Source organism: Thalassophryne amazonica, chromosome 2, assembly GCF_902500255.1.
Source record: "Thalassophryne amazonica chromosome 2, fThaAma1.1, whole genome shotgun sequence".
NCBI classification, from domain to species: Eukaryota; Metazoa; Chordata; class Actinopteri; order Batrachoidiformes; family Batrachoididae; genus Thalassophryne; species Thalassophryne amazonica.
This window is the reverse complement of record NC_047104.1, coordinates 12,749,752-12,762,948: the sequence shown is the minus strand read 5'-3', so window position 1 is coordinate 12,762,948 and position 13,197 is coordinate 12,749,752. Positions and strand designations below refer to the sequence as shown.

Genomic DNA, 13,197 nt, shown 5'->3' with positions numbered 1-13,197 from the left:
TACTGTAGATGCAACTGGAAAGATTCAGTTCCAGCAATTAATTAGTCGTTCTTTTGGCTTCCCTCTCTTTGGCACTCGTTTTACCTTGAATACTTTTCCTGGCCCAACTCCACATTACATGGAGAACAGGTATGGCTGGTTTTGACCCAGCAACCTTCTGATTTGGATACAAGCTTGGCCAACACACTGCCCATCTCTATTACTGGACAAATTCCAATGAAACAAACCTTTTTTGTGCGTGTGATTCCCCTGCAGGGCTGGAATATAACTTTCGGAAGATCGCAACAAGGAATCTTGACACACCATATGACTACGGCTCTGTCATGCACTATGGAAGGTAACATCTCAGCCACCCATTTATATTCTAAGTAAAAATAGGTAGCAAAGTATAATTATGAAAAGATACAATAACACACAGTGTATCTGTCAAGTATTCACGGTGCTTTACTTTTTCCACTTTTTGTTATGTTACAGCCTTATTCCAAAATGGATGAAATTCTTTTTTTTTTTTCTCAAACTTCTACACACAATACCCTCTAAAGATTGCCAAAAATGTTTTTTTTTTTTTTTGCTAAAGTATTAAAAATAAAAAATATAACGCAATCCTGAAATACCCTCTGCCGTACGAGCATTGTGTTCTTTATAATTTGCAGTTGTTTAATTAATTATTGAGATAATATTGTCTTATGTACAATTTACAAAAGTCTTTGTTAAACATGTACAATAAATCTAAAACAATATTTACATTTTAACGGCATCTGCAGAGGACCTTGCGTGTGCACATACTCGTATATGAACTTTTGAGAAAAGCGGAAGCTGTGCACATCAAGGACTATTTGTAGATCACCCTCTATGCATTTTGAGGTATTAATGAGACAAATTTTACTCCATAGCAGTTTAGTTGTGAGTTAGCAAAATTTAGCGTGTACGCAAACATCTGCGAACTGTCTTGTAAATCAGTTTAGAGGTTTTACAACCCCAATTCCAATGAAGTTGGGATGTTGTGTAAAATTTTACATTTTAAAAACAGAATACCATGATTTCCAAATCCTCTTGAACCTATATTCAATTAAATACACCACAAAGACAAGATATTTAATGTTCAAACTGATAAACCTTATTGTTTTTGTGCAAATATTTGCTCATTTTGAAATGGATGCCTGCAACACGTTTCAAAAAAGCTGGGACAGTGTTACATCACCTTTCCTTCTAACAACACTCAATAAGCATTTGGGAACTGAGGACACCAAATGTGAGCATCATGATTGGGTATAAAAGGAGCATCCCCAAAAGGCTCAGCCGTTCACAAGCAAAGATGGGGCGAGGAAAAAATAGTCTGACAGTTTAAGAACTTTTCTCAATGTTCATTTACAAGAAATTTAGGGTTTCCATCATCTACAATCTATAATATAATCAGAAGATTCAGAGAATCTGGAGAACTTTTGACATGTAAGCGGCAAGGCCAAAAACCAACAATGAATGCCCATGACCTTCGATCCCTCAGGTGGCACTGCATTAAAAACTGACATCATTGTGTAAAAGATCTTACTGCGTGGGCTCAGGAACACTTCAGAAAACCATTGTCAGTTAACACAGTTCGTCACTACATCTACAACTGCAAGTTAAAACTAACATGCAAAGCGAAAGCCATACATCAACAACATCCAGAAACGCCGCTGCCTTCTCTGGGCCTGAGTTCATTTGAAATGGACAGATGCAAAGTGGAAACGTGTGCTGTGGTCTGATAAGTCCACATTTCAAATTGTTTTTGGAAATCATGGATGTCGTGTCTTCCGGACAAAATAGGAAAAATACCATCCAGATTGTTACCAGTGCAAAGTTCAAAAGCCAGCATCTGTGATGGAATGGAATGTGTTTGTGCCCATGGCACGGACAACTTACACATCTGTGATGGCACCATCAATGCTGAAAGGTAAATCCAGGTTTTGGAGCACACATGCTGCCATCCAAGCAACATATTTTTCAGGGCCACATTCTGCACGTGTTACAACAGCGTGGCTTCATAGTAAAAGAGTGCAGGTACTAGACTGGCCTGCCTGCAGTCCAGACCTGTCGCCCACTGAAAATGTGTGGCACATTATGAAGCACAAAATATGACAATGGAGACCCCAGACTGTTGAACAACTGAAGGCGTACATCAAGCAAGAATGGGAAAGAATTCCATCTACAAAGCTTCAACAATTAGTGTCCTCGGTTCCCAAACACTTATTGAGTGTTGTTAGAAGGAAAGGTGATGTAACATGGTGGTAAACATACCACTGTCCCAGCTTTTTTGAAATGTGTTGCAGGCATCCTTTTCAAAATGAGCAAATATTTACACAAAAACAATAAAGTTTATCAGTTTGAAGATTAAATATCTTGTATTTGTGGTGTATATAATTGAATATAGGTTGAAAAGGATTTGTAAATCATTGTATTCTGTCTTTATTTACATTTTACACAACATCCCAACTTCATTGGAATTGGGGTTGTATTAGGTTCCAAAAACAGTGTATCTAGTTTTAGACGTGTTTATTTCTCTCTCGCTTTTTCAGAATATATGAGAAAGGTGTTATTTCTAGCCAAAACCGAAGGAAAGTTAGCAGCTTGTGAAACTAGAAAGTGACATCACCATCTGCTAACTGTTTTGTAAATCCTTCCAGAGGTGTTATCAAGTTACACTCGGGGTTTTCAGTTTCAGAAGTGTTTATTTCTTGCTAGCTTTTAAATAATATATGAAAAGTTATTATTTCTAGCCCAAAACGAAGCAAAGTTAGCAGCTAGCAACACCAGGAAGTGACGTCACCAAATAACATCCGTGAGATCATACCATACAATTAGGTACAGACTCCTTAAATACCTCTTAAAATAGGTCAAGGTTAGCCATCTTTTAACTTGTCCGAGGTCTGTGTCCTAAAAATGTTCCCTGTCAATTTGAAGACTGTGACAGTAATAGGACTGGACTTATGCTGAGCACAGATGGACAGATGGACAATACTCGATGGCCATATTTGATGGACTTGGGTTAAAACATAAGAAATCACATGTACATAAGTATTCACAGCTTTTGAATGAAGCTCAAAATTAAGCTCAGGTGCATTCTGTTTCCACTGGTCATCCTTGAGATGTTTCTACAGCTTAATTGGAGTCTACCTGGAGTAAATTAAGTTGATTGGACATGATCTGGAAAGGCACACACCTGTCTACATATAAGGTCCCACAGTTGACAGTGCATGTCAGAGCACAAACCAAGCGTGAAGTCAAAGGAATTGTCTGGAAAAGGGTACTGAAATTTTTCTGCTGCTTTGAATGTCCCAATTACCACAGCGGCCTCCATTGAATGTAAATGGAAGATGTCTGGATCCACCAGGAATCTTCCTAGAGCTGGCTGCCCATTTAAACTGAGCGATCTGGGGAGAAGGGCCTTAGTCAGGGAGGTGACCAAGAAGCCGATGGCCACTTTGTCAGAGCTCCAGCGTTCCTATGTGGAGAGAGGAGAACCTTCCAGAAGGACAACCATCTCTGCAGCAATCCACCAATCATGTCTTTATGGTAGAGTGACCAGCAAACAGGATGCACCTGAGCTCAATTTTGAGCTTCATGGCAAAGGCTGTGAATACTTATATATAGGTGATTTCTTTGTTTTTTGTTTTTAATAAATTAGCAAAAAGTTAAAAAAAAAAAAAAAAAAAAAAAAAAAAAACCTTTTTCACATTGTCATTATGGGGTATTGTGTAGAATTTTGAGTAAAAAGTGTATTTCACCCATTCTGGAATAATGTCAATGTCAATGTCAGTTTTATTTATATAGCACACAGCTTCACAGTAAAAACAATATCAAAAAACATACCACCAAAAAAAATAAATAAATAAAAATAAAAATAAGGCTGTAATATAACAAAATGTAGGAAAAGTGAAGTGCTGCGTATACTTTCTGGATGCACTGTAGTACAGGGTCATAGCCAGAGAAGCAAAGCATTAAAAAAACTGCCCCATTTCTGTAAATATCCAATTTCCTCCATTTCAGACATTTTCTATGTACAACAATAATACATTAATAATAATAATAATAATAATAATAATAATAATAATAATAATAATAATAATAATAATAATAATAATGAGGGTGTTTTTTTAAAACTGAAACATTGTTCAATCACTACAACCCAGCGTCCTGGTTTTACAAATACAATTGTGCATTTAGTGGAATTGATGAGCCATGAAAATGTACTTAACTTTTAACAATAAATAAACAACAATTAATGAATAAAACCTTTATGTAGCACCTTGGATTTTGTCTTAATGCGTGGTAGAGTTGTTAAAGTGACTATTAATGTCCTTTTAACGTGCTTGAATTCTGCTTGGTGCAACTGTATTAAGGGCCCCTTCACACATAGTACGACTGTGGTTGAATTGCGCATGAAGCAGGAGTCATATGCAATATGTGTAAAATCATAGCTGCCTCCAACGCCTCGTACACCTGTTGCTACAACTATTTGCACACACCAGTGGCTGAAAGACAGAGTGAGCACTGTGAGAGCCCATCGAACCCTCTCGCGGCAGGTGTCGGCCAAATTCCAGTTGACACACACGAACATCTAACACCGCTCACATAGCACTTGTGGCCAGTCACACTTATCATCACGAAAACAGTCAGCAGATGATCACTTTCAAGCTAGATGTGAAATTTGTCTGAGTGCCCCCATGAGTGTGGCTTTGCAAACACAGTGACACGTTGGTGTGTGCGCTGAACTGACAGGGAGTGTGTCCACCAAGAGTAGCCGCTGCGGAGATCTCTGGTTCTGGACATCCCAGCTGGAGAACACGTACCATGTTTGGACGAACATGAACTGTCAACTGTCCACTGTGACACGCGTGTGTCTGCTTGCTGTCCTCACGTGGACATATATAAAAACATATATTGCTGTTGCAATGGGCTGCAGCAAGCACACACACAGCGCACACATTGACAGGCTACCCTAGGTGAAATGGACCGTCAGATCGTAACATGCAGAAGGCGATCTGAATGTCATGTCACCCACGTGAGCTCTGTTCCACATGACATGGTGTCTGCCATGCAGCGCGCCATCCACAGGACACCCATGTCGGGCAGGACACGTGCGGGAGCCGGCTGGACATGCCACCAGCAGATGTGGACATGAAAAAAGCACCTTGCTTCTCATTCATGTCATTTCATGACTGTACATCTGTGACCATGGGTCGTCTACAGAGTAACAGACGGATCATACTCGTATTGCCCGCTTGATAAGAGGGATTCAATAAAATGCAGTGTTTTATATGGTGTGTGGTTGTATTTTTTAAATACGTCCATGTCCTTCTTGATATCAGACATTTTCCCACACCTTTCACAGGACAGTGATGGTAGGTCAGTGGTAACGTTTCTGGCTGGCAATCAGAGCTTTTGGAAATTGCAGGTTCGAATCCCATTGGTGGTTTTCACAGCTGCTGGCACTGTGTTCCCGCGTGCATGAAACCGTTGCAGCGGCATCGTTCACACCTGCCTGTCGGCTGGATGTTTTCGTGGTTAGCTCATACGAGCTGTTCCGCTGTGATTTGCCCTGATTTGTACATATTCGTACTATGTGTGAAGGGGCCCTAAGGGAAGTACAAGTATTGGATCAGCACTTGGTACTGGTGGACACTCAATATTAAATAAATCAGGGGCAATAGAAAAATATCATGGAATGCTAAATTACCATCGGCCATATGAGCATAATGTCAACGTTAGCCATCTTTGAACTTGTCCAAGGTCTGTGTCCCAAGAATGTTCCCTGAGAATTTGAAGGCCCTGGCAGTAAAAGGACTGGACTTATGCTGAGCACAGATGTATGGACTGATGCAAGGCCTTCAAAATACCTGATTGCCATATTTTGGCCTTGGCTAAAATAATCCATGATGTGGACATCCCTAATTTTTATACCACAGACTATGATGCGAAATGAAGTGTCTTGCTTTGCTGACTGGTTGTCATCAGTTTGCTGTTGTAGCATCAAGAAGAATATAATATGTGTTTTAGGATAGTTGAAATTATCACTTGTGGATAATTTTACATCGACTACTGGGACACCACAAATGACTGAATGATATTATAGCCAGGTTATAATATCTATGATTTTAGGGTCAGTCAATAGGAAATATTAAAATCAGTCTCTAATCTTACAGTCGCATGTTCTACATGTCAAGTCCGACCCCCTCTGTAAAACATACAAAATCACAGACAACTTCACATGTTTTAGATATCTATTTAACTCAGGCAGGAGTTAAATAACAGGACATATCACAGTAAGCACTCTGAGGATGATGAATTTCATTGAGCAATTATTGTATGACGTTCAGTTAATTTGGTTTAGTTGCAGGAGTTTAAGAATGAATTTCGTCCTAACCAGCAGGGAATTTACTTTAGTATTTATTAACGGGAGATATTGTTAATGAAGGTGAATAGAATTAAAATAAAAGCCACTCTTTTTTTTATCTGACACCGTAGCCCAGTCTTACTTTGGAGGCGCTGTACAGATCAGTCTCCGTAGGTTATGTACTGGGAATCGTCTCGTTTTCAGTCTATGATCCGTCTGTCACACAGCTGCTTTAGGGACCTTGACAGAGACTCTGCCGGTCACCCCGCCCAGTTTCGTGGTTACTGGGGACGCTTTTTGTTGTTAGGCTGTGACTTGCGGTGGTGGTTCAAATCGCTGTTGACGTCTCAGCTGTCCTGGATGTTTTTATCTCTGCAGTGCTTGTAGTCTGGGATCATCAGAATAAAGGCTTGAGTGTCTTTATTTTTCTATTCAACAAAACAAAAATTCATCGTTCGTTGTCGTCTTTTGGAAGCCGGATCAAATCACAAAACTCGATACAAAAAAAGTTGACTTTGTAAGAAAAATGTTTGCTAGATAAATTTGGAGTTCAAGAAGAAAAAAGGTTTTAATTTGAAAAATTGCAAAAGGAAGTTACATGCACCTGCGTATTTCACTTTACAAAAGTTGAGCAAAATTTATCTGTAGAAAAAAGGAAAAAGTAATTTCTTGTTGGCATGCACAAACAAGAAATAAGGTTTACACAGCACGTGGTTGTAGACAAAGGGTCAAAAAAAAATTTGGACGGCTAGGCAGCGTCTCGAGACCCAAGAAGAGAGGAAGAGATGAGGAGGGTAAGAGCATTGCGTAAGAGAAGAGAAGCAAGAGGGCGATTCCCCAATGGCGCCTGCTTTTAAAGGGTTAAAAGCTCCACCCCCCCCAAGAATTCTGGGTACTGTAGTTTTCTTCTTCATTCCTTTGTCTAGTTTTATAATAAATCAGCATCTGTTATTCTTAAATTCCCGCTTACAAACCAAGGAAGTCCTATATTGCAAAACTCTAGTAAACAATGTCCTTAGAACTATCACACACACGATGATATATGAAAAAGCACATTGGATAAACTTTCTACAATCTATGATCCGAGCACAAAATACCAGATTTCATGTGTGAGGTTAAACAATCACGTTTGTTTCCTTTTCCTCTTTTTTTTCTCCTGGTTACAAAAGCAAAGTACACTTTTTAAAGGGGGTTAAACTTTATAATACTGTACAAATTAGTTACCTGCCCTTCCCCAATTTGTCCAACAGTGGTCACTCTTGGTTCATGGACTGGAAGGGACTGGGTTTTGGATTTCATTGTAAAATATTCTATTTGTCAATTCTGCATCAATTTGAACCAGACAAACTGCAGTGTGATTTCTAAGTTGATGGCAGTTCGTCTGTGGCATGATTTTACTTCAATCTTGTTGTAAAGACATAGAGTTTAGACTTTGGGAAAAAGTAGGTCTTTCTGGGGTCTGTGCTTTTTAGATGAGAAAGGAGTTGGCAACATCTGGTTTTGGACTGATAAAGGGATTCACAGCTCCATGAGGAATGCACTTTAGAGAATCTTAAATCCTGTTAGTGGTGGGGGTCGATGACAGTTGGCCATCTCGTGCTATGGTCAGGAAAGCCGTCTTTTGACAACTTGATATTTCCCATGTCTTTGTTGGAATGGGTTCCTTTTTGAAGAAATTTTACGACTTTTGCTTAATGCAACTTAGGAGGTTGTTGAATGCAGGCGCTTCGCAACACTGTTGTAGTTATGTCAGCACACATTAATGTTCAGTAATCAGCTGAAAAACTCATTATGAAGGTATGTTTCCTCCATAGGTACGCTTTTTCGAGGAACCGCCAGCCGACCATCGTTCCCATCCCTGATAGTGACGTAGCAATCGGCAGAGCGACTCAGATGAGTCCCGTGGACATCCTTCGGGTTAACCGCCTTTACAGCTGCAGTACGTTTGTGTTGTTACTTGTGTTGCATACAGTATTTTCTTTCTTTCATCTGTCACTCAGCAACTCAGCAAGTATCCTGGATCTTCCTGGAACTTTGTACTGTCAAAATGTCAACACTGCATAATGATGTCATCTGTCCATATTTCACTTACCATGTTGTGTGTTTGAATTAATTTCAGATTCAACTGCACAAAAACTTCAGTGGTAAACAACTAAAATGAGTTCCATTCTTCCTCAGCTCAGAGTAAGTAGAAATATTTTCTCAGTTTCTGTGTGACAACAACATGCAGAGTGGTTAGTCCATCTCCCAACCAGTCCCAAGACCCTTTGGAGTAGAACCAACATGTAGACCAACCAGTCTACATGTGTTTTGTTGACTTGGAAAAGGCATACGGGCCGGGTCTCTTGAGGTGTCCCGTGGGGGGCACTGGCAGGTTATGGGCTACCAGAACCACTGCAACGCATGATCCATTTTCTGTATCACCAAAGCAGGAGATGAGGTTGTATTCTTAGCGTTACGTAGGACCTAATTCTGGTGGGTTTTGGACTTCGCCACATCTGACCTCAGTCTTGTTCGTGATGTTCATGGATGGAATTTATCAAGGCACGGCCAGGGAATGGAGGATGTTTAGTTTGGTGACTTTAGAGTTGTAGCTCTGCTTTTTGTCAGTTCTGTTCTTCAGGCAGTGACCTCCGATGTGCACTGGGCAGGTTTGAGGCCAAGTGTGAAGCGACTGAGATGAAAATTAGCCCCTCCAAACCATGGTCCTCTGTCAGAAAAGGGTGGATTGTCACCTCTGGATCAGGGAAGAGTTATTGCCTGAAGTATCTCGTGGTCTTGTGCATGAGTGGGTGCAAATTGGACCATGAGATCAATAGACGGATTTGGGCTGCATCTGATGGTTTATGGATGTTGTACCAGACTGTTGTAGTGAAGAAAGAGCTGAGCCAGAAGGCGAGACTCTCAGATTACAAGTCAGTTTATGCTTCTTTCCTCACCTATGGTCATGAACTTTGGGAAATGACGGAAAGAATAAGATCACAGATTGAAGTGGCAGAAATGAGGTTGCTTGATCAGGTATCTGAGCTTACACTCCTGTACAAGGTGTGAAGCTCAACTATCTTGACCCCGTAGGGAGGTCTTCCAGGCACATCCAACTGGGAGGAGGCCCTTGGGAAGACCCAGGACACGCCAGAGGGATTATATTTCTCAGATAGCGTGGAAACACCTCAGGATCCCACAGGAAGAGTTACAGGACTTGACCAAGGGTAGGGAAGTGTGGGTTGGGCTGTTTGGTCTGCTGCCAGCACAACCTGGACCCGGATAAGTGGTAGAAAATGAATAAATGAGTTTCATACTAACTGCAGTATGTGAGTAATTTTAATAGTACTCCTTTACACTCAGCTGTAAGATGTTCTAGAAACCAGTGAGCAGTTCTCTTTGCTGTGTAGTGTACATTTTAAGCTCTTTCTAAAATGTGCAATTGAGGGAATTTTAAAGGCCTTTCCCTTCTTTTGAAACAGGAGAATCTGAACACCTGCGAGGAAACAGAAGATCTGCAGCTTTTTATCTACAAGCAAAACCAGAAATGCATCTTGCCCCCAGTGACCGTATCACTGAAAGTCATAATGTGATTAGTACTGCTGATTGTCCTAATGACATGAAAATACCCTAAAACAAGGTTATACTTTTGCAGTGAACTGCTTGCATGCTTGATGAAATAAAATGAAAGAATTAAAAACTATCTGCCTGTGAATCGTCTTTGTTCACTCTTAATCATGTCACTATCACTTTCAGGAGAACAATTACAAGACAGCAGTATGTCCTCCAACACCATAAAAGTCATGATTTACTGTAAATTCATCAAAGTGTGCTGATAACTGTCCAGCATATGTGTTATGTGAGTACAAGTGCTGGTCTTAAAATTAGAATATCATGACAAAGTTGAGTTATTTCAGTAATTCCATTGAAAAAGAGAAATTTGTATATTACATTCATGCATTACACACAGACTGATATATTTCAAATGTTCATTTCTTTTAATTTTGATGATTATAACTGACAACTAATGAAAATCCCAAATTCTGTATCTCAGAAAATTAGAATATTAGAATATAGCACCTTTCTATTTTTTAATGGACATTTTTTTTTTAAATATCGTGTCTCAAGCCGGCTCATAGCCCACGACTAGAAAGAGGGGAGGCAAGGTTTACACCAATCAGAAGGGTTTTATTGTAAATAATTAATTTTAAACAAAGATAAAGACAATGAGGTGTGACGTGTCGAGATGTATGCAGTGCGTGGGTGTGTGAGCATGTAGGTGTAAATATGAGCGTAAAACCAAACAAGAACTGAACAAAAAGGTGACACCTGTAGGAGCCAGCAGAGAGAGAAAGAATGTTGCTGGAGCCCTGCTTTTATAATGAGCCCCAGGTGAATCCATAGACATAGCCCACCTCCGCCTGCAGGAGGAACTGCCCCTGCAGGGCAGAGGAGAGGCCACGGCACATGGTTAAGCAGAACTGCTTTGTTTGCATTTATTTATGACTATATATTCACTCACTCATCTTCAACCACTTATTCCAATTAAGGGCCACTGGGGGCTGGAGCCTATCCCAGCAGGCATAGAGCGTGAGGCGGGGTACACCCTGGACAGGACATCAGTCTGTCACAGGACCACATATACACAGACAGACACATTCGCACACGCACACCTATGGACGATTTAAAGTGTCCAGTTCACTTAACCTGCATGTATTTGGATGTGAGAGGAGAACATGCAAACCCCACACACAAAGGCCACAGGTGAGAATCAATCCCATGACCTTCTTACTGTGAAGCAACAGTGGTAACCACTAACTCACTGCGCTGCCTTCTGACTATATAAAATGTGTAAATAAAATATAGGGGTACCAGTAATTCTGATGACTATGCACACACACTCTCTCTCTCTCTCTCTCTCTCTCTCTCTCTATAGAGAGAGAGCCTGATCACTGCTGATATATATATATATATATATATATATATATATATATATATATATATATATATATATATATATCAGCAGTGATCAGGCTTCTTATTCTTCTTATTCTTATTCTTATAGTCACACCACTTTGGTATCCTATACTTCATCATGTAACCTCAGCTAAAGAAACTGTTGCAAGAATCTGTGCTGGCTTTGTAAGACTGTGCAACACTGTCACAACAAACCATTTTTTTGGGAAATATCCACATAAATAGAGAAGTCATACCAACAACAAACTCTTGCACCTGTAAGCACCCACAGAATTTTTGTGTAACAGCACAAGATCATCATGAAGTACAAATGTGATCTTCGGCTCGGTGCACAGACGGCAGGGCCACGGCGCTGGAATATCGCACAAAACACTGGAAATATACTTTTTTGCTGCTTTTTTTCTGATGGGAATGTACTTTGGAGACACTATGATGAAATAAGATCGAAAGCGGTGAGGCTTTTGTGGAAAGATCAGCAGCAGGAGGAAAGATCACTGAAGCTGCGAGTCATGAGCGCAGCTTCCCCGAGGCCTCGAGCAGCAACCGCGGACCCATCAGCGCGGATACACCGAGGCCGCGCACCACCAGCGCAGTGCAGATTCATCCTGGCTCACGGCGACCAACATCACAGGCAGATAACATCGGCGATTGCCAACAAGCAGCCCACAAGTTGACCATGGGGCCTAAGAAGGTTCTGATGGCGGAGGAGGGTGATGACATTAAAAAGTCTCTGGACTTTTTATCGGAGGAGATTTCTGTTGTGACAAGGAAGGAGCCTTTCTTCAACTCTGCACAAAATGGTACACATCGTACAAGGCACATGCCCACGCGAGTTTCAACCAATGCAGTTGTCATTTCCATGCCCAGTACTCATCTGGAAACCATGGGACAGGGTTTACTCCTGTGGGAGGTCCCAGATGAGGTATCGGTCAACAAAGGTCAATGGACAAAGGTCAGTTTCAGTTTGTACAGGGGTCAAAAGTTAAAGTTGCTCCAATTTCAGTAAAAAATTATGCAACTTCTTGTTTGGGTTAATAGGGTTCTAAAAAGGAATAGTTTGCACCATCTGTCATGCTTAGTTATCATGTTACAGGGTAACATATGTCACGTCATAGAATTCAATGGATGTTGACCTTGTTTCAATCAATCAATCAATCAACTTTTTTCTTGTATAGCGCCAAATCACAACAAACAGTTGCCCCAAGGCGCTCCACATTGCAAGGCAAGGCCATACAATAATTATGAAACACAGTCTACGTCTAAAGCAACATAACCAAGGGATGGTCCAGGGTCACCCGATCCAGCCCTAACTATAAGCCTTAGCGAAAAGGAAAGTTTTAAGCCTAATCTTAAAAGTAGAGAGGGTATCTGTCTCCCTGATCTGAATTGGGAGCTGGTTCCACAGGAGAGGAGCCTGAAAGCTGAAGGCTCTGCCTCCCATTCTACTCTTACAAACCCTAGGAACTACAAGTAAGCCCGCAGTCTGAGAGCGAAGCGCTCTAATGGGGTAATATGGTACTATGAGGTCCCTAAGATAAGATGGGACCTGATTATTCAAAACCTTATAAGTAAGAAGAAGAATTTTAAATTCTATTCTAGCATTAACAGGAAGCCAATGAAGGGAGGCCAACACGGGTGAGATATGCTCTCTCCTGCTAGTCCCCGTCAGTACTCTAGCTGCAGCATTCTGAACCAACTGAAGGCTTTTTAGGGAACTTTTAGGACAACCTGATAATAATGAATTACAATAGTCCAGCCTAGAGGAAACAAATGCATGAATTAGTTTTTCAGCATCACTCTGAGACAAGACCTTTCTGATTTTAGAGATATTGCGTAAATGCAAAAAGGCAGTCCTACATATTTGT

The 13,197-nt window shown here is 40.7% G+C and overlaps 1 protein-coding gene across 1 annotated transcript in view; it reads left to right on the top strand.

Annotated features, from left to right (window-relative positions):
* Window positions 1-13,197, top strand: part of LOC117522313 (low choriolytic enzyme-like) — a 50,229-nt gene that overhangs the window by 18,271 nt on the left and 18,761 nt on the right. The window contains exons 7-8 of the mRNA XM_034183712.1: window positions 256-337; window positions 8,188-8,312. Of these exons, the coding sequence (XP_034039603.1) occupies window positions 256-337; window positions 8,188-8,312 (207 nt within the window). The remainder of the gene's footprint in view (window positions 1-255; window positions 338-8,187; window positions 8,313-13,197) is intronic.